Source organism: Arachis stenosperma, chromosome 7, assembly GCF_014773155.1.
Source record: "Arachis stenosperma cultivar V10309 chromosome 7, arast.V10309.gnm1.PFL2, whole genome shotgun sequence".
Classification (NCBI taxonomy): Eukaryota; Viridiplantae; Streptophyta; class Magnoliopsida; order Fabales; family Fabaceae; genus Arachis; species Arachis stenosperma.
Window position 1 is genome coordinate 75,177,559 of NC_080383.1, and position 26,785 is coordinate 75,204,343.

Here is a 26,785-nt window from a genome sequence, read left to right on the forward strand (position 1 = left end):
CTGTTAAGAGAATTGATTTATTACTTTGATGAAGAGAAAGGATGCTTGAAAACTCTCCAGGACAGAATATAAATAACTCCTAGAAAAGTAGCAGCTGCCCTCAGCATAACCAACGGAGGTAATACACTTTCTACTTACTGCTTATTTTCAGTTCATTGGTTTACAGAAAATTAAACTGAGCTTTTTTAACTGATTTTTGCTACTAAAATATTGTAGGGAATCATTTTGATGATAAGGTTAATTACAACAACCTGAATCCAGAAGACAAGGAATGTGCTAGATATGAGCGTAGAAGGGGAGGAGAATTGGAAAAAATTCAAGAGGACTTTTGTTGTCTTCATACAAAAGTGCTTCTTGCTGTCCATAACGGTAAGTGTGGCATCTCCAATCCATAAGCCACCGATCTTTCATGTGGACAACATTCGGGAGTGGGATTGGGCAAAACATATGCTCAACTTCTTGATAAAAGGAGTTGAAAACAAGAGAAAGGGGAGGAAACAGTTTGTTGATGGCTGTGTTTTTGTGTTGATGTTGATATACTTTCACGAAACCAAGTTCCCTCATCCGTTCGCACCTGATGCTCCCCCAGCACCTTGGGTGGCCTATTGGACAAAGCAAATGATGCTTGAACGGATTTCTAGAGAAGCAATAGAACCATTGGTAAATACTCTACTAAAATTCCCCCTTAAATTTGGTTTCAAACGCTTTTAAAATACTCTACTAACTAAATAAACTTCTGTTTTAGGTTATAATTAATTTATTTGTACTACTGGCAACTATTCACCATATGAACCTTTTTCGGTTCAGTGGGCTCGCTCCCTTTGCTTCACCTGATTGTTACTGTGTTCAATTGAGTTCTTGTGCATGCAAAAATGTTTCTTTGATCATTAAATAATTATCATGTTTTATGGCTTTTTATTCAGCACATTAGTATTATTCGGTAAAGTGGGTTGCTCACATTGATTAAATGATTTTTATTGTATTTCTCATTAAATAATTGAGTCCTTATTTTTAGTTTAGGGACTTCTGTACAAAAAAGAAAAAAAGAATGAAAAATTAGAAACAAGGAAGTTGGATAAAAAAGAAAAAGGAAAGAAAATAAAAAAGAAAATTGTCGATCTGGATATTTCTTCGGAAGAAGAAATATTTTCCGAATCTGAATCTCAATCTGAATTCGACAAAACACTACTGGCAAATAGAGCAAGACAAAAGAAGGTGCTTGTTGAGAAGGATTCACAATCAACAAGTGAAACTGAAAGCATTTTCATGGATTCAAAAAGCAAAAGTGAATCTAAAAACCAGTAAGTTTAATATTCATATTGATTTCATTTAACTTGTATTTGCTTAAATTTTTTCTTATACACTTGTTCTTATGTATTGCAGAGAAGAAAAAATCGAAAAAATCGAAACAAAGAAAAGAAAACAACCACCGAAGGTGGTTAAAAAATAAACCAAAAAAAAGGAAGCTTATGCCAACAGATTCAGAGAGCACAAGCAAATCTGAAAGCCAGTAAGTATTGTTCAGCAAATGAATTTCTTTCGGTTCGGTGGTCTTCCAATTTTCGGTTTTGCCTTTTAATTGTTTTTGGTTCGGTGGTGTCTATCAATTTGGTTGAATTGATTGTTATTTTCTTGTTCTTGCTTATATTTTTCTCGGTTATAAATTCGATGTGTTTGTCTGTCTTGCAGAGAAAAAAAATTGAGAAAACACCCATAATAAAAAGAAAACAACCACAAAGGGTGGCAAAATAACAAACCAAATCTGACAAGGAGTAAGTTTCTCGAATCAAATTTTCTTTTACTGATACTTTCATTTTAGGTGTATTGATACTTATTTTTATGAACTTTCAGAATTAAACAAGCAAAAGACAATACTGCAGAAAGAAGAAGGCAAGCGTTGGACATGATAAGAGAAAAGAGATAAAAAAAAAAAAGAAAAAATGATGGAGCTCAGTCAAGACACATTGCTCCGGATCAGTTTGCCTCAACAGAAGTACGAAATGAATCCTCTCAGACGTAAGATTCAATTTCTTATACCAAGTTCTTTTCCTTTCTTTGCTTACTTTCGCTAGAACCTTTTGTAATTCCTCTAGATTCAATTAATAATATTTATTTATCTTGGTTAGACTATCAACTGTAAATCTGGGAAGCTGCGCACTGTTTGTAAATGCCCAAGACAATACCAGGTTCGTTGCACTCTTTACTTTCGGTTCGATGGTTTTCAAAAATGAATTTAATGTGTTTTTAGACCTCTACTTTTAATCTTGGTTTCTAATTTTAATTTGTATCTTTTTTTTAGGAAAAATGCCTCAGAATCTACGGTAAAATATTTTAGAAAAAAGAAAGAAAGACTTTAAAAAGTCCACCAGTGAAAGTTAAAAATATTTTTGTTACTCTATCAGATTTAGATAATTAAATTTTGTTTAATTAATCTCACGGAAAATGTGTTTAAATGTCACTAGCGCTACACCCAATTCTAAGCTACAAATCATTCCGGTTCAACAAGAAACTCATTCTGAACCTTTGAAGATGTGAGCTTTTCAATGTGCGGATTCTAATTATTCAACATTAACTTCTTCCTTGTTTACATTCATTAGAAATTCTCTTGCATTGTCTCTTCCAAGTTCTCTTCAGGAAGAGTTAATCAATGATGAATTTATCTATGTCTCTCCCAAAAGTCAAACACAACAAACCTCTGATAAAGAGTAAGTTTATAAATATTTATTCACCACATGAATCTTGTTCGGTTCTGTGGGCTTGGTAATTTTAAATCATTACTGAAATATTTGCTATTTAATGTAGCATCCCTACAAAACAACAACCTGAATTGTAAGTTTTACCATTATTCACCACATTGGTTAATTTAGGTTCAATGGATTTGGTTATTTTAAATAACTTGATAGATAGTGTGTTCATGATTTAGGGTTATTTTAAATCACTTCAACATCTATTAATGCAGCAGCCCTTTGGAACCACAACATCAGCCCAGCAAAGAAGCAACAGTAAAGCAATCGAAAGAAGAAGTAGATGTTAATGTGTAAGTTTTACTACTTATACAAATCCCAATAATTTCACTTCACTACATGTTTTAATTGTAAGTTTTATCTTTTCTGTTTCTTACAGCTGCCCTCCAAAACCTAAAAAGCAGGCTGTTGAGATATCTTCACCGAGGAAAATAGAGCCAAAACCTGCGTTGTCTCTTACGAGTTCTGTTATTGAAGAATTATTGAAAGATGACTATTTCTATAAAATTTATGATGATGCGTAAGTTGCACATAAAAGTTCCTTTTATTAATTTTAATGGGTTGTTTTTGAATTGTTATCTGTTTAATGCAGCAGCCCTGTCGAAGAAGAACAGCAACCTAGCCAAAGGGAAGATGATATGCCTTCCTTTAATCTTGGGATAAGTCCACCAACATCTCATCCAACTGATCCCTCTGAGCCGCCTGATTCACAGCTTGAAGTCCTGTCAGAGGCAGTGGTAGATGCTGGAGTGACGACAGCACTAAAGTTTGTTGAAGCAACAACTTCCGAGCCATCCTTGCCAGCTACTGTAGTTTTAAAAACTCCAGAAAAAAAATAAAAATCTCAAAGGAGTTGATCAAAAAGTGTTATCATTGGATGACACATATAAAAAAGACAAAAGATAGTAGCAACGAATATGATGCAACATGAGGTGCTTTATGAGGAGTTAAGAGAATATTTCATGTCTATAATACCCAAAGAACAAGTGCATGCCTCAGTAAATTCTTTTCCAATTGCTTTAACAATAACAATTTTTCTAAACACTCTTATACAGTATATCTCATAACTTTTCTTCGTGTAGGTTATCAGTATACATAGCATAATTCTCAACCAAATCAAAGTTTGGCGGTATCAGGAACAAATATACATTGTGCTGCTGGATATTGTGGTAAGCTAAATTTCTTATTCACTGTTGATTCCTGTTCATTTATTTTTTTTAATAAACTAGAACAAATTCAATTTATTATAGCAACAATAATAAACCTAATTCTCTGCATTATAATTATTAGATTCGATTTGATCCAATCGAATTACACAATCTAAATTGAATATCTTTAAAATTTTTTGATAAAAAACAAATATTCCTAACTTTTTGTTTTGCAGACATTTAAATTTCTAAAAAATTAAAAGTACAATTAAATCTCTAAAAGAAATTTGAGTTTATTGTTATTGTTATAAAAAAACAAATTTGATTCTAATTTATTAACAAATTAAAAAATAACCAGTTTATTAATACATCTAATAATAATGCGACACATAAACATCTTTACAAAAAAACGTTTTACGTGTCTTTATAGAAGCATCCCCTTCTATATATAGTACTTGATATAGTTACAAGAAAGTTAAGCTTACATCACCACAACACTATAATCTCATATATAAATTTCAATTTAGTTTCAATTCACAAAAATCATCACTCTTCATTTCTCTCATCTCATACTTCTGAATTTCTTCATAATATCTCTTTTATTTTTGAGTTAGCGTAAATTTTATATATGTGTTTTTTTATTTACTTTTTAATATGATATTATATCATAAAATTACTTAATTTAAATATTTAAATTAAAAGAAAAATAGATAAATAATTATATATCTATCAATATTAAATTTGTATGATTTTCTTTGTGTATAGTCATTTTTTTCTTTTTTGTTTTTTATATTCAATTTTTTTAAGAATAACAAAAACCAAATTTTAAATTTTTTTGTCATAAAATTTTAATATCATACTATAAAATTATTTGTATTAAAATTTTAAATTGATAAATAAAAATATATAAATAATTATATTTTTAACATTCACAATTTACTAATTGTACGCACTCATTATGGCGTGCAGTCAAATAATTACATAAACTGGTGTTATATTATGAATAATACAGATATCAGGTATGATAGTTAAAATTGAATATATAGATATAATGATAGTATATATCAATTTCAAAATGGTAATTTTTTAATATAAAAATCTTATAAAACCATTTTTAATAAAGTTTTGGATGCGATTCTTCTAAAATTTTATATAAATAGACTAATTAATTATATATAATTTTTTATTTTTTTTTTGAAAATAGATTCTAAGATCAAGTTACATTATTATACAATATCATTATCATTGTTATCATCATCACCGCTAATCGAATATTTATTGTTTTAATTTTATTATTTTATTTATTTGATTTTGTATGTAATATTTTAAATATATTTTCGTTATACCATTATTTGAAGCTAATGTTGGGATTTTTTATTTTTAAATTAAATAATAATATAATTTACCGATATATATAAATTGTAGAATAATTACTTAAATAAATAATGCACCACATTTCGGATGCTGTGAGGATAATTAAATTATAACCGTATTTTTCATATTGAGATTTTGGATTATGACGCAACGAAAGTTTAATGTATTCTGGATACTCCCGAAATACGTTTCACGTGGACAAAATGGATATTGAATACTTGAAATGCATTTAAAATTGATTAGAATTTAGAGTCACAGTATCTAACCAATTTGGATTGGTCGAGTGGTCAGCTCACTCGTCCGCTTAAGCAAGTGTCGGAAGTTTGAACCCTGCCTTGCGCATGCAGCAACCCATTGGCCAACGGCAAATCCTTAAATGGAGCTCAGATCCGCAACGGATTAGTCCTTAACCTGTCGAATTAGGAGATACCGTTTGGGTAAACAAAAAAAAGAGTCATAGTATCTAAAATAAACTCAAACACAAAAACTGAAACAACACTTAAAATATAGTCAACGACGAATTAAGACCACAGTATCCGAAATATGATTAAAATAGTATAAAATAATTTACTTACATTAAAATTAATCTATTAAAAGAATTGAATTCAAACTTTTATTAATGATGTAGCAACTTAGCATCCTAAAAATAATACTAAAGTATAAATAGTTACTTGGTTTTATTATTTAAATATAAAAAAATATAGTGATTTTTTTTTCTTTTCCATTTTGGTAGGAATTGGAGTGCTCTACTGTTTCTGACTTTCTTGTATTAGTGATGGGCGCCAACCGTTCAACGTGGCCAACATCACATTCACATATTCATTCACGTAAAAAAATTTTGTTCTTTTTTTTAATTATTATAATAAAAATATTATTTGTACATTAAAATTAGTTATTAAATTATCCATCAATATATTTATGTATAAATATATATGTAATTTAATTTATTTTTAATATGTATTTATATTTTAATATATATTTTATACAATAACTAATTTTAGTGACTGATTTTAATGTACACATAGCATAATAATTACTATATATAATCATAATCATAATCACTGTTCATCAACGATATCCCAAAGTAGTGGGGATAGGTATAAAAAATTTAGTTCTAAAATAAAAAATATTTTATAATATGATTTGGATCAATTTATAAAATAAAAATTGATATAATTTATTGCTATTTAGATCAAATTAAATTGATTTATCTGTAATTATTTTAATTTCAGAATTTTTTATTTTGTCTAACTGATTAAAAGTGTACATTAAAATTAGAAGTGGTTATTAATTTTACTTTAATTCTAAGTGTCAATAATTTGGATTAAAATTAGATTAATAGATTTTAACTGTCTACTAATTTTAATATTTTTAAAATTAGTATAATTTATTATAATTTAAATAGTATTTATTTAATTTTTATTTATCAATTTAATTAATTTTTATTTAAAAATATCAATTTAAAATTATTTTTGAATTTGGACTCATTTAAAATTTAAGTGAAATTGTATCTACATGTATCTGAATACTGTGATCCTAATTTCTATTTTGACGGTATCTCTGATCATGTGACTTAAATTAATTTTTCAATAATGCATCTTGGGTGTTCAGTAACTATAAGACTTCAAATTTTAAAAAATTAAATGTAGAAAATAGTAAATCACTCTACATTTACTTTTCAAAAATTCAGGAATCTTACAGTAATTATTTTTTGGCCTACAATATATACTGAATGCACCCAAAATATATTATATTTTGGTTGCGTTATAGTTTGGAATCTACCCGATATATGATTATAATTTAATTATTTTCACGGTATTCAAGATGTGATATATTATTTACTTAAGTAATTATTATGTAGTTTATGTATATCGATAAATTATATAATTAATTAATTTAAAAATAAAAAAACCCCTAATGTAGGGCATACAATTCGTTAAGGGAAATAACTCACGCATCAATTTTAAGTTGGTATGTCATTGCCACCTGGCAATATATACTAGTAATGTACTAATGTTATGTCAAACAATGTTAGCAACTAAGGAAAAGTAATTTAAAATGCAATTATAAATTAAAAACAATAAAATACTAAAATTAAAAGTGAAATAAAATATAAACACCAAACAAAAAATACTTTTTCCATTTATTGATATTCTCTCTTTTTCATGAATAAAGTGTAATTTATTAAAAAAAATCTTAAGTTGAATTATGTGAGAGAAAACTAATAGTCAAAATTAATCATTTTTTATCTTAATGATCTATTTTTACACTTTGTGTAGTTACACATTTGAGTAATATGAATAGTTTTGTACAATTATATACCTCATATATATCTACTATTAACACCAGAAAATTATACTACGTATTTAAAATGCATTAAAAAATTGACAATATATTTTCGAAAAACAAAATCAATAATTCAAAAGTTAACGCAATACCCCAAAAAAATAGCAAACAAAAAGGAAATGCCAATTCTTTTAAAGAAATCACTACTATCAATATACAATTTTTTAAATTTGTTGTAATAGAGTCAAATAATTTTTTAAAATTCAAATATATTAAGATTAACCTCTTAAAACATCTTGAAATAATGCATTCAAAATATACAGTAATTGTCATAAAGTATAATTTAATTTTCTCCACATTTATCAATGAAGAATTAATATATTGTTTAAACAAGTAGTCAATTAATTATTGACTCTTCATCTTTTATCTTCAGAATCAAATAATTCTATTTTGAATTAAAATTTAATGAATTTATTTATTTTGTGTCAGGCATATATTAAAATTATAAATTAAAAAAAATTATTAAAAATATAAAATTTAAATTTTTAATATATTTATTTTATATTTATTCAATAAAAAAATTAAAATTTTTTATTAATAATAAATTTATTATGCCTCCTAACTAAATCCAAAACTTACAAATAAAAGTAGTCAAAATTTCTCGACATTACAGTTTTCAAACTATGAGCACAAATTAATTTCACAATTTACGATGTTTTAAATTGCATTATTAGAAATAAATTATCAGTCTCTTTAGCTTCTGTGGATTTAAACTTCTCATCAAAATAGTGTATATATATATCTGTCCACAACAATCATAATTCGTCAAAGAGTGAAACAAGAAGGGAGAGAGTAAGAGAGAGATAATTATTCAGACATCAATGGCTCTTTCTGCTAGTAAAAATATTTTCATACTATGGCTTCTTGTTCTTCTTGTTCAATTATTATTATGCAAGGGCGAATTGATGCCAAAAATACATGTGACTATCCAAAATTACATGGAAGGGCATGAAAGCTTAATAGTCCACTGCAAATCCAAAGATGATGATCTTGGAGCGAGGCTTGTGAAGTATATGGATACATATGAGTTTGAATTTAGAGTTAATTTTTTTGGTGGCACACTTTTTTTTTGTAGTTTCCGATGGCCAGGTGTGTGCCATTGGTTCGAAATATATAATGAAGATAGGGATTGGAAAAAGTGTAAACAATGTATTTATAGAATATCTAAGAATGGACTTTCTAGATGTGTATCAGATAATACAGATATTTGGTATCCATGGAATTCAGATGAATGTTGATTTTTTTTTTTTTTTTTACATGTATTTTGGGTGATGGATTTACAAGAACACTACCAATAAATAAGTTTGACGTTGTTTGACGTTGATGATGATGATATATGTGTTAGAAAATCTTATTTGTTCCTTTAAAATAAAGCCGATAATTTTCTATATAAGTGTCTTTCTTATCCTCTCGTGGTAAAGTTTTAAGAATGTACGCTCAAATTAATTTTTAAAGAATCTTGAATTGAAAGCTTTGTTGTTAGTAAATTTTTACTTTTAATAAATTCTCAAGAATTAAAACTTATTTGAATATTTAACAAGATGAAAAATAAAGGAGTCTAAAATTAAAATATTATATATAATCACGATTAATAATTTTTTTAATTAAAAAATACTAATAAATATTTGTTATATAAAAAAGTTATTTTCGTTCTTATCATTTTTTTATTTTGGATTCGATAAAATATAAAAATTATTTATTTTTTTAGTTAATTTATTTTATTGAGTATTATTGTGATAGTAAGTTATATTTTTATGTTTTATATCATAAAAAAATATATTATAAAAATAATTTAAATAAGTTGTTCTAATAACTTTATTATATGCATTTAAAACATGTTCATAAATAAAATATATACAATATTAATCGTTTTAATGAATTTTTACCTAATAGGTTATAATTTTAATTATCATAAAAAATAAAAAATTTTAAAATAACTTACTTTCATGTATGTATTATAATATATAAAATTTTTGTTATTATAAATATTAAAATATTTTCATATGGTAATAGGTGTAAAAATTAAAAGAAAATATTTAAAAAGAGAAAAAATGTTTAAATTTTTGAAAATTTAAAATTTTATTTAATTAAAAAATAATTGACAATAATATCTTTTTCAATTTAAAGATTGTAATTTGTTTTTGAGTTTAATAATTTAATTATTTATATAACACAATTACTTATTCTATTTTTTAAATAAATAAAATTATATAATATACAATAACTTTCAGTTTATTCACATATCAACAAAGAACCTCCGTGATTCATAGAAGTGATAGAAGTATTATACTTCATTCTGTATCGTAATCATGACTGCAATTTGGAGATTGAAACTCAATTTTATATTCTACGTCTGTTTTAGTCCACTGTAGAATCTATCATAGTTTGGTAACTTTGTAGTTAAGATTTTGCAATCCAATCAAAAATTCCGGCTTATTGAAAGATTTAAAAGGCGCAAGATCTTGCCCAAATGGTACTATTCATTATGCAATACGCATGAAGATCGCAACATAATACCAATCACCTGTAATATTCATTCTTCATCATTGCTGCTTTGGATCGAAATTGCTAAGTGAAAGTGATAACTAATTTAGTAATTGCGGAAGAAACCGTATGTACTTTGAAAACTACCAAAAGGAATTTCCATTGAAAATATACGACTGTACAGCATATTAACATGTTGTGAACTTTCAAAAAGAAAAAAAAAATGTCAACCCCCTGTACCACTCAATTCTATTTAATAGAGTTCCTAACCTAAAATGTAATACACAGTATTTTCTCCCCAATCAATACCCCAAGAGAAAAAACTTAACCAAATCCAAATCCCTCATTTGCTTCATGTATCGCAAGCAATAACCTCTCTTCCAAATGTTCTTTAGATGGATACTCTGGCAGATCTAGTTGATTAAAACTGCGCCCAGAAAGCATACGCGTTACTTGAACTCACAGATAATGATCAATCAAGTGAAAGAGTATGGCATTTAACTTCAAAAATAGCAGTTAACATAGATAGGGGGAAAAAGATTTACCATGTGTGAGCAGAAGGTAGGTGATCTGGGCTTCCATATGCTTTGTGTATTTGAAACTTCTGAGAGCCTGATATTCCTTGGAGAGCGCTGAAGCCTTCCAAAGGCACCTGAAACATTGGTAGCTAAAATGAGATTCCAAAACTACTGCAAAAATCATTTACTTGTCATAGACTAGGACACAACCAAAAGGAAATGAATATTTGACCAGCTTAAATTCACCGGACCAAAATGACCATGTTCCCCACACAATCGGGATTTCTAAAGGATGACAGATACTCTACTGCAGTTACAAATTATATACGAACTACCCTCAACAAAAAATGTAGTGTGGGGAAAAAAAAAATCTTAAATCATGAACTAAGCTTAACAGAGTGTAGCTACTAGCTAGAATTCTCCTCTAAAATTTAATTAACATCTCAGTGGCTTCAAACCTCTGGTAGCAACATACCTTGGATGTTCCTGTCACAAACTGCAACAGCCTAGCCTTGTCTTCCTTGCTGAAACCTTGAACAACCTCCCAAAACCATTGGATAATTGGCGATGCAGCACTATAGCCAGAATAGTCTGTGTTGGCTCTCAAGTCATCCACTGAAATAAAAAGCAAAACTATTTGTTAAATTTTCCCTTCCATAATCAATACATCCAATTATATGAGGAGGAGGAGGAGGAGGAGGAAGGAGAAGGAGGGGAGAGGGGGGGGGATATAACAGACGACTCACAGTCAATATCAGGAAGTCCACTGATCAATAATTCCAGCTCTTTGTCATTGAATATAGATATCAACTCCTTGGGAATTAATTCATAAAATCCTTCCAAAAAAGCATTTATTTGAGGTCGAATAGCAGTTGTCAATCGATGCTCAGCAACCAGATCAACATATTGATGCTTGTTCTCCTCAGTAACTTTGATATTCCGTCCACCAGGAATCAACTCATAGTCACTCACCTAGACATGCTCATCATGATTAGAATAACTCCCAATCCAATGCACCATCTCAAAAAAGTGTAAAAGAAAAGAAAATACCTGTGTCCGTTCATACAAGATCAATTTTTCTTCATCGGCATCAATGCTGAAAGTAAGATCCAGATCATCGCTGATATAATTCTGCAATCAGATCACAAACACAAGATATTAGTCACACACATTCACAATGACGACATCAGTGAGAACATTGATGTGAACAATAATAATAAACTTGCCTCAAGCATCCATTTCAAATTTTTGAAATAGTCGGGATCAATGGCTTCAATATCATGATATGTAACTTTGACACCAAGCATGTGCTTGTAGAATGACCGAGTAAAATGCACATCCAAGAGCTGGCCATCAAATAATGCTTTTCCAACCTGGATAAGGCAGAACGGAATAAGAAAGGATAGGATGACTTGCATCAAAGGGAAGTCAATATGCACTTGAAGAAATACTAACCACCCTGCCAACAAATTTGAAATAAGATAAATGTTCGGTTTGGTAAACAGAGTTTGGGTTTGGCTGAAATGTTGATTCATTGCCCACTGTGGTAAAAAGCAATGCTCCTCTGTCAAAAATAACTCTGGACAACAATTGATACCATTCCCTTGTAAGCCCACCGGCATCAATGCCTTCCTCTCCTTGGAAATGAACAGTCAATCTTCCCTTTAAATCATGAGTCGACCGCATGCGAAGCTGGTTATAAGAATCTTCTAGAACATATGCCCTTCTTACTGAAATTCTTAAAGGACTGTGGTGATGGTCATGCTGATGCTTAATCTTTGATCGGAAATGGGACCGTTTGTTGTCAAAATCGATAAATCTTGGTACCTTCAGCATGAGCGAGAAAGATTTTTCAAGTAAGCCAGGATTTTGCCTTATAAAAGCATTTAGTAGTTTCCTATGCTTTTCTGAGAACCTGACAAAAGCTGCATGTTTCTCATCTGCTTTCACAGCTGGCCCAGATGCCTTCTGCTGCGTGGCAGATGTGCTGGCATACTCAACATCAGAAATAACCGGAATCGTTGAGTCATTACCAACATCAGGCTGTGCAGGATGCAACTTCTCACAAACAACAAAGAAAGATTCTATGTAAGGCAAGATATTTTGAGAGCCCGCAGGAAGCGGAGGCATCACACCAGATGGTTTAGACACACATGGTCTAGAAGGGGTGAAAAAGTCGGATGCAGAATCTGAGTATGATTCTATCTTGCTTATACAACAGCTCAGCTCTTGCCATAAGGGCTCTAATGCTGAATTAATCTCCCAAACCTCAGAAAGGGCAGAGGATGAAACCCTATCAATCTCTTTCTCAGTCAACAAAGTTACAAGGGAACTCAATGCTTGCAGAACTCTCAAAATAGCAGCTCCATCAGAAGAAGATGTACTAAGAAGAGCTTTCAATGCTTCACTGAATAGACGTAGTTCGTCCATTGCGGATGAAGTCAACTTTTGAACTGCTTCTGACAGCTGCGTGACAAATAGCTGACAGTGAGTAGGAGCAATCGCCACCAATTTCTTCATTACATCAGCAACAACAGTGTATGCATTATCCGACAACCTGGGAGAAATAGATAAAATATCTTAGTTCATCAATCAAAATGTTGCACAATAACAAGAAATTAATCTGGTCAAGTGATGACTGGTATGAACTGCATCATTGCTACAAACAAAGGTATGCACAAGACAACCTACAAAACTAAGTGGATTAAAAAATTAGAAGAGAGCAGGATAGTTCATCACCCCTACACCTTGACCTAAGCTGGGATCTCCCAGTGAGTGTGATGATACTAGGTACACAAAACCTAAGCATACTGACAATACCCCTGGAGTAGAAATGACACAGAAAGAACATTAGGTGCATAAATATACCCTTCTTGTGCAAGCAATGAGCACAGTAGCCGGAGTTCTTCTTGTGGCAGATTACTCAATACTATCTGGGACTCACTTTCTGCACTATTACTGGAAGTAGTGGGTTTGGCAGAATCTTCAACTTTATTGGATGCATCAACCCCCGAGGACATAACACCAGAATCAGTATTTACATCTGTCTCTACTGCAGAAATCTGTGGAGCTGCAGGAAGCTTGGATGTAGGGATCAGGGATTTGTCAGTTGAACTTGGCTTGCCTCCAGCACTATCAACGATAACATCCAGTAAACGTAACAGCTGAGAACACACAGCAAATCATGTCAGCATTGTCAACAGGAGCATGAGACTGAATTGAGTGTCAAATATAGAAAAAAAACATCACCTGCTCAAGGTGAGCTATACTCCTCAAATAAAGTGGTTGGTTCAAGAGACGCAAAAGCATTGCAATAGATACGTAACCTTCATTACTTTTATCTACATCTTCCACAACCATCACAGCCTTCCCACGTGCGTCACTTGCATTATCTTGTTCTTTAATTGCAGGATAAGGGAGCCTTTGCTGAAGCAAAATTTTTGCCACATATGGATGATTTCGAGCAAGATTAGTGAGTGTTTCAAGTATTCGCCGAGACAGCAATGGGGGAACTCCTATGAAACCAAACAATATTGAAGACATCATTAGATGCATTCACTATGAAAAATGTTCAGAATAGATGTATTGGCAACATGAAAATTGTTTGAGTTACAGCTTAATTAGAAAGATTCATAATAATGCGCACCCACAAGAAATGACTGTTACAGGATGAAAATAATGGATATTACTAAAAAGAAGCAACTATTAACAAGATTATCAAGCATTCTTACCATCAAAAGATTGAGGACGAGAGTACATTACATTGCTATGACAACCATATAATCTATATGGTGGCTCAACTGCACTAAAATAATTAGCAGGCCTCTTAACATCGAGCATTAGAATGTCCATCAGAATTTGGACAAGAGAGGTTCTTGTTTCGCAATGGGCACAAAGATTTAAAAGAAGCTTCTGTAGTTGACCTTTATAGAGTGGCTGCAAAAGTCAACACATGTTACGCATGAGGCAAGTAAGAAGGAAAGCTTTGAGGGGTATCTTCCTATCAAACATTAATACCTGGACTATACGGAACAAACGAATCATGGCATGCAAAGCTTCCGTATCAACTAGAGGTACTCCATCAGCTTCAACAACCTTAGCACCACTGGACCGGCGTGATGAGGTGTTTCCACCAACACCGTCCGGACCAGAGCCAATACCTTCACGTCTAGAAGTCTCACCTCTACGACTTCTTGGATACATGCCAAACAAGGTACGACTATAACGGTGTGCGTACCTCTCGCGCAACATATTTGCCTCCGCAACAAGAGCAGGTGTAAGATTGGCAAGAATAGTATCAGGAGAAGTTAACAGAACCTGAAGAAAACACAGAAGAAAATTTTAGAAACAACCTCACTTATATATAAAGAGGTTGATAAATGAACTTGCCTCTTCTCGTAAATCAGAAGGGAATGTTGCAATTATCGAAACCGTGTCCATTTCTACAGGTTGGCCTTCCAATTCCTGAGATTGATGCATCCTCTGTGCTTGCTGTTGAGCTAGAACCTCTGCTCGAATATCTGCAGGAAGAGCTGCAAGAAACTCTGGATCGATATCCCCATTGTTTTGAGGCTCAGGATTTGATGTTTGTGCCACTTGACCTTGCTGAGCTGATAGGACTTCAGCGCGCAGCTCCTCAGGAAGAGCATCCAGAAAAGCAGGATCTATTGCACCTGAGCCAGCATCACTATTGACCTGCTGCTCTGATGATGGACCTTCTTGGTCTGCATCTCGACTAGAATTTTCAGAGACTTCAGTAACACTATGAAGGGATGCATCTCTACCACCTGCAGGAGATGAATGACTCAAAGGCATATTTGCTCTTCTTGTGCGCACAACCTGTGAATCTCCAACTATTCGATCAGCAGAAACCTGCCTTTCTCCACCATCGTCATGGCCATCAGCACTTCCAATCTCAACATCTAGACTGCGAAGGCTTTCACCAAAAGTTGCCCCACTACCACTACTCTCTTGGCTCACAGCTTCAACATCCCTCACAGGTCCCTCATTATGCTCAAATTGCATCTCAACTGCTTGTGACTGAGTGCCAGATGCATTTTCTTGCTGAGATGCAGTTCCTACAGGTCTGGTATCAGCATTGCTGCTGTCATCATTTGTTGAAGGAGCCAAAGTAACAACTTCCTGAATTGCATTACTTTCAACAGGGACATTTGTTGGTGCACCTCCTGAATCTTGTGCATGGCTGACTTCAACTTTACTAGGAGCACCTCCTCCTTCAGTTCTGTTCTTATTGGATGACTTTTCAGGGCTAGGACGCCTTAATTGAGAGACAAGCAAATCCTCAAGGCCAGGTGGAACAACCCCAGTACTTGAACCACCACTCTGCTGGTTACCGTCAGTCCACAAGTTCAACCGCTGTCCATTGCGGCCACTCCTCAGTGATCGAAATATATTATCCAACCCTGTTGAGTTGTTCTCCATTAAATTATCTGCAAGTTTTAACAAAATACCAAACAATCTAAGGTGTTATTTTAAAACATCAAAAGCCTCTTTTACTGAACATAGTATGAACAAAGTAAAAATAGCTACTGGAATATAAATACACACAAACAGAAAATTAACTAGTTCTTAATAATAGATTTATGAATAAATCAACCTGATTGCCCTGTTGATGGATGGAATGCAGTATGTTCAACTAAAAGCGGATGGCGAGAAGGCGTTCCAGCATCACCAGTTCTACCCAAAAGACTGTAAATTGAAGTTGTCCTTCCCCGTCTAGATCCGAAAACTTCAACTGGCATCACATGAAAAGCTTCATTTGGAAAATTATTCTCCCTGCCAAATACTTCAATATGATCAAAAACATTAATTCCATTAATACTCTCATCAAGTCGCAGTATAACACCATCCTCATCTTCCTCATCCTCTTCATCCTCCTCCTCCATCACTTCATCATCAAACTCATCATCGTCAATCTCATGATCATCTTGGTCTGTATCAGGATGTGGCAAGTGATGTACTTCATCTTCCATATCGTTATGTTCCTCATCATCTTCCTCATCTTCATCTGCATCCTCACCATCGTCTCCAGACATTTCATCATCCTCATCATCTTCATCAATATTTTCTTGACCATGAGTTTGAGTTTCAAATCGTAACCCTGCATTTTCCAATCCATTCTCAAGACCTCTTGCATCTTCAGCATTGTCATGCATGTAATCATCCTCATTAGTAGGAGCATAGCTTCCGTCAAGATCTTGATCATGTTCCATATCATCAGTAACAGCTTCAGACCCACCATAAGACTGAATTGCATTGTAAGACCCACGGTCACATCCTTGAAGGGAATCACTATTGGCTTGAGATGTCATTTCCATGGACTGAGGCATCTCACCAGTATTATCCTCTCTTCCAGGTTGATTATGATCAGAAGGTTTTGTAGTACCATCACCCTTCCCCGTATTAGAATCAACTGACTGTACATGTTCCTTGGAGACCAACTCAAGAGCTTTAATAATGCCAGTGGCAACTTTGGATGAATCAGCATGGTCCAAGTCCAAAACTTGAAGAGTTCGAGTGAATGACTTAACTAGACCAGCATCAATAAAAGTGGCAGAGGCCTCTGCTGAGATGCATGAACCAGAAGGTGTTCGAGAAGCCAAAACATCATTAAGTAGATCCATAAAAACCTGAATTTCATTGCCTGGTGGCTTAACACCATTACATGACTCAACAAATTCGTTGATGATACAACTAATCTCACTAAATACCCTCTTTCTTGCCTCTGCAGAACGAGCACAGGCAGCCACCAAAAACTGGTTTGCCCTGGTGGCCAGTTTCTGTCTCCAATCACCATCAACCTTATTATCCTTCTTGGAACTTCGAGAGTGTGGAAGAAAATTGTGAAGAATATGATGGAATATTCCACCAATGCTTAAACCAGCAGGACTCTTTTGATAACTGCCCCTAATGGTGCTCATCTCAGCATCCCGTCGAAGTAGAACATGAACAGATGATGAATACATCAGTAATATCTCTGTTAAAAGCTTCAGAATAAAGACAACTTTAGCAAGGGATGCAGAAGCTTCCTGACTACTGGTTTCATTCGCCTCAGACATGGTAGCAACAGCTTTTCCTTTTCCCTTGCCTGTAGAGACATCGATGTCCATGTCACTTGAGGTTGAAGGCACAAGATGTACATTTGGGGCAATGTCATCCTTTCTCGGAGGAACAAAAGTGCATACAGAATCAAGAAGTTGTTCTACCACATTAATAAAACTTTGAGGAGGCTTTTTATGACTTTTTACACTCTTAGAATTGGAGTCATGAATTTTGCCATGGCCAGAAGCTGCTGTGTTTGAATATCCCAAACCAACCTTCCCATCACTATTCTGCACTTTGTCTTTTTCCAATGATTTATCCTTCTCTTTTTCTTTCTCCTTAATTTTGTCTTTATCTCGATCCTTCAACAAAACAACATAAGGTCTTTCACCTACCATTTCAACTTGGCACACAGATTTTGCAGCTTGCATGAAAATTGCTGGGTCTCGGGAAATTACAGAGGATAAGTTTGAAAGGAAATTGCGAGGATTGGCCCTTCCATTTGGATGCCGGTTAGATGCAACTACAAGACTATGTTTTATCTCAGATTCCATTGCTTGCTGAAGTGTTTGGGGATCCTCAAGTACATGGCGCACAATACTAGCAGCAACATTATCAAATCCAGGGAAGAGGCTACTTGTTGGCAGAGAAAGAAGTAAACTTAAACCACCAGCATCTAAAAAGGTAAGAGCTACAGAATGATTCCTTGTAAGATTGGAACAAAGCAGCAGAACGGAATGCATGGTGTCTGAGGGAAGTTGGTTCTTCATACAACTGCAAGCAACCTCAACAAGTCTCTTCTGCTCATTTATATCTGCATACTTTGTAGAGAGTCCCAATGCAGACTGCAACTTGTTTTGCCTATCTTCATCGATCGTAAGTGATGTCTGCTGGTTATTCACAGCATCCTTCTTCAACTGCTCAGTAATGTCAGAATTCAACTTCTGATCCAGTTGCAACAACCTGTCTAATGCTAGAAAAGCAGCTGTAACCCATTTTGGCACCTGCTTTTTGTCCGTACTGTCAAGACTAGATTCCCACTGGCAGAGTAAATCTGAGGCAATTTTTATCAAACCACTCTTCGAAGCAGCTTCACGTGCCACAGCATCTTCATTAAGAATTAAAGCAAGAACATGAAAAAGAGCTGCCAGCATGGTGTTATTTCCGTTACTAGAAACCAAGCCACATTCCTTGATCCGGTCAACAATAAAAGTGATGACATCAGATCTATATTTACCATCATCCTGAGAACATATCATGACAAACAAGTCACGAACAGGAAAAGCAAGCGGCTCCTTCAAAAGCAGTTTTGCACAAGTAGACAATAACTCATCAACAGGAGGAAGTTGGACAGTCTCTTCCTCAAGCTGTTGAGAATTATCATGTCCTGCAGCATCCTTTGTTTCGGATTCCGAGTTTCCAAGGGACATGGCAAGTGCACGGGCAAGTTCATCATCTTCTTGTGTCTCCTCCTGATGGGTGAACAACCACTCCATAGCCAACTCCACACTATTTGACCCAACTTGCCTCAAAGCTTCCTCAGCTCTAGATCTAGAAAATCCCATCTCCACAATGGTTGAAATGGTTGCTTCATTAGGAGGCGGTCCGGTAACACGAGCACTCCCACTGTTATTTACATTTTTTACTTCAACGCCTGAATATACATGCCGAATGATAGAGATAATGGTTGCAATAAATTCATGACTACAATCGACAAACTGGGGATGAGTCCAAACAGGAAGCACGGTCTTTAACACCGTTGACTGGAGGACCTTAACAAAAGTCTCAGCATCACGTGGGAAAGGTGCATCACCATTTGTAAGAGGCTGTGCAAGCAAATGCTTTGTGAAAGATGATAATACATAAGAGGAGGTCACAAGATGGTCCATCAATTTACCATAACTTGCTAAAGAACCATAAATCCACGAATTATCAGTGTCTTCCTTGTCATCTAGCTTTGCATTTGCATCATCAGTATCCATAGGCGAGGCAGGAGCCCTATTAACTGTAAAAAGCAGCTGACTGGTAGCTTCAAATGTGGTCAACACAGATTGAATAACTCCGCGTCCATACAAGCAATTCAGAAGAACAGGATTGCATGATTCTGGCCTCTCCATCAGAAAAGTATCCAAAAATTCTATCACTTTCCCCAAATACCGACACTTGGCAGATATGGAGGCTTCGGTTCCCGAAATATTTCCATGGCCACCAAAATTCATGTGATCGAGAGCAATAGATGCAAAAGTAGAAGCCACTGACTTTGAAGCTGGGCTTACATTCACAATATCATCACGTCGACGCGAAGGTAGCAGCATTACTTTTCCTAGCTCCTGGAACAAATGGGTAATATGAAATGAAAGTGATTTAACCATGTCACAACAGGTGCTATAATATGGCCTCTGCTTGTCAGATTCCTTCTTATTAGTAGTCCCAGAATTATCATCTGAATGATGCAACTGATTAGAAGTAGTTGACCGCATGCTTGAAGGCCCAACAGAAATTGATCTGTGTTGAGAACCAGGGGAACGACCCAAATCTCGATACAGGTTTATGAGGTCAAAAAATTGGGATTCAATACTCCATCCTGATGTCCTCCTTCTCAGTAATGGATCAAGAAACTGTCTGAAAGAATTGAATCGTTGTTCTTCAGTTTCATTTGCATCTGCCTCTGTTTGTTGTGACCCAGAAGAACAAGCACCATCTTCCTCAGTCTGAGTCTTTGTATTCTCAAGCAGGGCAATTTGCCACAGAACTTCACGGTGCACATGTCCAATGTCTTCCAGAACATCCTTACTTCCATTTCCGAATTCAGTAAGCAATGCAGTCACCCAACGATTGTCTTTTGATGCAGCAAGAAAGAGAAGAAACTCAACAAGGAAGAGTGAGGAAAATATGCCATTATCGGGTGTTATCCTTGGATCCAGCAACAAAGGTTCAGAAGCTGCACCAAACCCAGCTAGTGCTTTCTTCATGTGTTCTCTAAGGGAGGAACAGAAGGCACGTGCAAGAGGAGAAGAATGATGTTGAGCAAACCCCTTAAAAACCATGGTGCTATGTAAAGCAATAGACATGCCATCTGACGATTGTGCAATAGTAGGTCGCAATAACAACTTCAATAGAGCATCAATTCCAGATTTTTCCACAAATAATCGGCATGTTTCAGAATTTTCCATAGTCCTGTGAACCAGTACCATCAAATGAAAAACACATAGCTGAATAAACTGCTCATCACTTATTCCTTCAGCGGCTGAATCTTCTTCTGTGCCAACAAGGCAACAATGGCCTTCATTTTCTTTGGCTTCTGAATCCGTCTCCATTGCGGTATCATCATTAGCTTTTCTTGAAGGTCCTGCACCATTTCCCTCTCCAAGTGATGCAATCTTATGAATGATTTCAATGATAATGTCAACACCAGCACTTCTCAATGAAGATACATGACGGAGAAGTTCCTCAATGGAATTTGCCAGCGGAACAATAGCCTCATTCATGGCCAAGACATACCTTTTACTAGTGAAAATGTCAACAAGGAATCGCAAAGATGAAGATTCTCTCACAGCTTCTAACCCTTTAGCATTAAGACAAATGGCCCCAAGACCATTTGGGATGCATGTCAAAGCCTTTGATGAAGGAAGTATTCCAGATCTAATTGATGACAAAAATGCATCAGGTAGACCCATTTCATGAAGAGCAGAAAAACATGTTGGATCTTTGTGTATTATTTCGCTCATAACAGTTACAGCTGAATAATAAATGTCACCCCCAAACTTATCTACATTCCCAAATATCAAAACCAGAGTTGCAGGTAGTGAGCTGTCCTGAGAATGTTGGGATCTAGTAGAGTTCACAGGTGCATATGTTGCAGAACCAAGTGCCTTGAGGGAGACCTTTATGAGCCGTTTCTGGGCATACAATTGATCAGCATTATGTCTGGAGCTTTCACCAGTGAGCATCATATCATCACCATTTTCTCCAACCAAACCAATGACCCTCTGTACCTCCTTCTGTAATCTTTGGGCCAATAACTCAATACCACCCAACTCTTTAAACAAAGATACAGCTGAGCCACTATAATCCATAAGCTTCTGAAGGGTTTTCACAGCAAAACAGACTAGATGAATGTGTGAGGGATCAGAATCCTCCAGCAAAGGCAAGAAAGTAGGTACCATGCCTGAACCCCTAACATTACTCCCAGAAGTTGAGGTTGAAACAACATGTAGAAGATAGAATTGGAGAAGTGCCTCAACAAAGGCAAGGGAAGATGGATCATTAGAACTCTTCAATTGCAAAATAGCCCTCTGGAGCACATTCAGCAGTATCATTCTGTTCCCACCAGCAAAACTGATACTAGATCCACTGAGAATCCGAGCTCGTTCATGTGATGATGTATAGGCAGCTAACTGAGCTCCTAACGCAAGCATTGCTAGTGTTCTAATAGATCCAGATATAGTTTCCTCAGATCGTACAATTCTGATCAATTCATTTGTATATTCTGGTTCATTAGCAAAAAAGGACACAAGCTCATCATGAGCATCTCCAGATTGAACTAACACAATGAAAGACAGTAGGCAGATCCTGCTGTAAAGCCTGCATATTCTAGGAGATCGAAAAGCCCGAGCATATCTAATTCTAGTAAGCAATGAAAATCTAAGCTCTGCAGGAACATTATATTGTTCAATGTGTTGCTTCATCAGAGATAAATCATCTTCTTTGCACAAGTGTAAATCTGGCTTGTGTATAACTCTCAATGCAGGGGGAGATGGATCTTCACTGTCTTCCTTGCTTGGAACACTGGGTCCATGCAATTCAAAATAAAGTGTAGAACCAATGCGGTAATTGGCTTGGTTAGAGCCACTCTCCACATCAGAAGGAAACAAGGACAGTGCCTCATCTTGAGCTTTCTCATTTGCCGTAACACAAGAGTACAACCCCAGGCCCTCCTCCTTGCTTCCCCATCCCTGTGCTAGGGACAATAGATAGCTGTTCACCGAACCACAGCCAACCATCTTTGCACTTCCATGAAGCTTCGAGGGATTTATTTTTACAAAAGCTGAAAGAGTTTCTAACGCAGCAATAAGAATCTCAGGATCTGTTGATGCTAGTAAAAGCTTGAAATGCTGAAAGGGAAAAGAGAAAATATTAGATTTTAGAAGGGAAAATTTTTCTGATAAAGTATGAACCACTACACTATGAGACAGGGGAAGGAAACAATGAGAATATATTTAATTAAGAACAAATACAGGCATAATTTCTGCAACTAACCTCTAAACCATCAAATGAACTCTTGTTTGGACAATTCTCTAAAATTATCTGCATTACGCGTAATATTTGCAGAATTGCATGTTTTGGGAATGCGCTGTCATCTTCTAGATTACCTGACAGCGTCAAGTCATTTCTACATGACAAATATGTCTTGAAGTATGTATCAAAATGAAGTAGCAACGGTCTCCAATGATGAAAGTTCCCCTGGATGAAAAACAGCATATATATAAGAGACTGGAAGAAAAGGGGACAAGAACAAACCATAGTTAATGCAGCAAAGCTATTCCAGTATTACCTTGTTGTACTCCCACCGAAAACCTGAGAGCGGTATAGCTATATCTTGTAATGGGCATTGGATGACCTTGTCAATGAATGCTTTTACCTTTGGGGGCTGAAACCAATCAATCACAACTTTAGATGATGTTACATGGGTAAGGATAAAAATGACAACACGTGTATGCATAGAGTTATCCATGTCATTCCAACTATGAATATGCACCCGAATCCATCCAAGAATGCAAGCAAATCTAAACATACTTATTCATGTATGTATGTTGTCTGTGATAATCAATTTTGACAAAGGAACAATTCTATTTTAATTAAAAAAATAAATAAATAAATAAATAACTCATCACATACCAAAACCCTATCAACAATTTTTCACGCACATGCAAATAGAGCACCAAAATTTAAATGGACCACCTAAATACCTTGTCACTAAAAACAAACACTGCCACTAAAAAAGTGCATGCAATAAGAGAAGTAAACTTACTCTCAACTCCCTCCTTTTATTTTCTCCGCCTCATTATGCTACAGTTCTCTTTACTCTAAATAATGAACATCATTTACGAAACATTTTTCTTTTTCTTTAATAAAAATTTACACAAGTACGGTTTTACCGTATTTTGTAGGAAATAAGAATAGCAAATTGTTTTCTATGAACACATATATGACAAAATGCATTTCATTAAAAGTTTGCATCTCTCTACATCTTACATTATATAATATATACTGTGACAACTGTTACCAAAACCTAAGATTCAATAACATGAAATAATACCCTAAACTGCATGAGATGCACATACACAAAACAGAGAAATGCATTTCATATTTTCATCGATTTAAAAGACACTCATGAAAATAAGGACAGCTGAGCCTAAGCAATAGTTTTCAACCATTCTATGATTGCCAATTTGTGGCAAAAGAAATAATACATCAAAGCCGAAGCAGTATCAATGATTAATTACTAACAATAATGAAAGTATATGTTTAAGAAAGTCGTTACCATAAGGCAAAGATCATATAATGATTACACTGTCACTAGCGAATGGCTAATAAAATTGGCAGCTGGTAAATTCCAGAAATAAAATGGATCCTAATTGAATTTCAAGGAAACATACTTATAAAATCACCATTTATTACAATAATTTTTCCAGTATTGTAATTTATAGTACACCAGCTTTCACTAACCATAAGAAATGGAAGCTACTATGCTTCAGTTATCTGCTTTGTATAGTAATTACCTCATAGTTATATTATATTTACTATCTACTATATATAATGGGGATTGGGGTGAGGTTTGGTGCACAATTTTTGTTCATAAAATATCCTTCATCATGTATATCCATAAAATATATATAAAAATATATTTTTTATTTCTAAAAATTGAACCCAAGACCTCTTAGCTAGAGTGCAGGATTCATGTTGACCAATCTCACATTTATTAATATTATACATATTTAATAAATAAAACGGTGGACGAAAAGGCACATGTGCCTATTAATACACTAGTCTACTAAAATGAGAATTGAGAGTTTTGGTGCACAAATTCTTTTTTCCCCCCAAAACATATCCTTATTATTCATAGAACACATTTTGCTATTCCTAAGAACTTTTAACAAGAGAACAAAATCCTTACCATATCAACTGATCCCATATTTTTTATTGTTGCACACATTTAATTAATTTAATAAAATGGTGGATTAATAGACACAAAACATGCCTATTAATCCCACTAGTACAGTAGTACACTAGTACAATGTTATGGAATAAGCAAAAACAATTCAAAATTTTGAAATGTTAAATACATCCCAAAATAATATATACGAAGCATTGGTAATTAGTTCAGGTTAACCCTCATTCAGTCAATTCAGTCAATCTGTGACCAAACTCAGGTAACTCAATTTGTTGTACCAAACACCACAAACAGAATATACACTACAAGAAATGGCTAGTGCTACAATCAACAAAGTACACCACATGCTTGATTTGACAAAGCAGCGTTTCCCGGCTGCCAATCTCATGACAAGCCAGTAAATCATTTTGGCAATTATATAAACCATTGTCAATTATAAATATGTATCTTCATCAAAATGAAAAAGCATTTTTGAAGAAGCTACAAACTTTGCCTTCTCACCAAAGGAAAGAACAAGTCAATTTATTCCAGAACAAGCAAGCCACATTTTCCCCCAAAAGATAATCCAAATGATTCATTAGTTTTACTGGCCATGTCAATTACTATGATGCCGCATATTCATTTATTTAACATCACAAGCAAAGCACTCAGGAACCTTGCTTTAAAATAAAATTAAAAAAAATTACCGGAGAAGAAGAAAGAAATAAAGGGCATGAGAATTTCAGGGTGACAACAGACAAGTACTTTTGTCAAATGCAAATAACAAGAGAACGCAAATAACAACATATTCTAAGACCTCTTAACAAAAGAGTCCTCCAACAGTTAAACACAAATAAACAAAACAACTGAAAAACATCTAGACACACAAAAGGAGGGGAAAGAAAAACCTTAATTGGGGTTTACAACTAATTACAAATTACCCAGCAGTTAACAAAGTGATCACGTTAAACCCTAATCACGAAAACACAAAACGGTGCGTTTTGAGAAAGAGAGAACTCACAGGCTCAGAGTCCAACTTCACGGAGGGGCCAATGGCGCCCTCGGCAGAGAGCAGTTGCCGCAGCCTCGACGGCCAACTGGATCTTAGGGTTGTCATCTCACCTCAACTCTACTCTGAACTACACTGCCTGAAAAAAAATCAAATTAAATTAAAATTAACAAAATAAATTATCAGATTATTAACAGCTAAAATCCAAAGCTTTGTACAATAGATTAGATTAACATAAACCGGTTCCAGAAAGCAAATACCCTAATCAGAAATTCATAACTAAAACAACTTATTAACGAAAGCAAAACGAAATTGAAATAAAAGAAACCGATCAAACTTGTGATATCAATTAAAATACATATACCTGTTGGAGATTGGAATATTGTGTAAACAGAAAATTAAAGGAAGAAAATAAAAGGTAAGAGGTACCTGAGAGAGATGAGAGAAAAGGGGGATGTGTGAATACACATCCGAAGTGCGAAGAGAAAAGAAGAGAAGAAGACGCGAGACAAACTACGAAGCGAAACGAAACCCCAACAGAGAGAGAAGGATTGAGAAACGCGGTGTGGTATTTGCTGTGTTGGGTGTGAGTCTCAGAAAATTTTACTCGTTTTCTTTCCACACGGATGTGTGTGTGCTGGTAAAGGGGGAGAAAAGTGTGTTATATAGGCAGTGAGAACTGAGGCGGAGGAGTCATTTCTACTGCTATGTCTCTGGAAAAAAATAAAAAATTAAAAAATTTGTTGCTTTTACCTTGAGTTGGCACCTAGGTTTTTCTAGTATTCCAACGTAGATATATAGATATACTTTAAGATTGGTTATGTTGGGAATTAGAATTCATTTTAGAGTTAAATTTATTTTTTATTTTAAAATAACTAAAAATAAATCATTTAAATTTTTTTGAAATTTACAACTTTTATGTTTCTTTTATTTATAAATCAGACTAA

General features: G+C 34.3%; 1 protein-coding gene across 1 annotated transcript; it reads right to left on the reverse strand.

Moving 5' to 3' along the window:
• Positions 1 to 10,228: 10,228 nt before the first annotated feature.
• LOC130940214 (E3 ubiquitin-protein ligase UPL1-like) lies at positions 10,229 to 26,482 on the reverse strand. The gene is made up of 17 exons (XM_057868288.1): positions 26,268 to 26,482; positions 25,851 to 25,977; positions 23,231 to 23,326; positions 22,936 to 23,139; positions 16,232 to 22,790; positions 15,004 to 16,064; positions 14,632 to 14,931; positions 14,346 to 14,550; positions 13,864 to 14,129; positions 13,483 to 13,778; positions 12,070 to 13,171; positions 11,841 to 11,987; positions 11,665 to 11,745; positions 11,361 to 11,586; positions 11,090 to 11,229; positions 10,642 to 10,748; positions 10,229 to 10,523 (listed from the first exon to the last, which is right to left on the reverse strand). The coding sequence occupies exons 2-17, from the start codon at positions 25,944 to 25,946 to the stop codon at positions 10,421 to 10,423; spliced, it is 10,989 nt and encodes a 3,662-aa protein (XP_057724271.1). The 5' UTR covers positions 25,947 to 25,977; positions 26,268 to 26,482; the 3' UTR covers positions 10,229 to 10,420.
• Between the last annotated feature and the right edge of the window lie 303 nt (positions 26,483 to 26,785).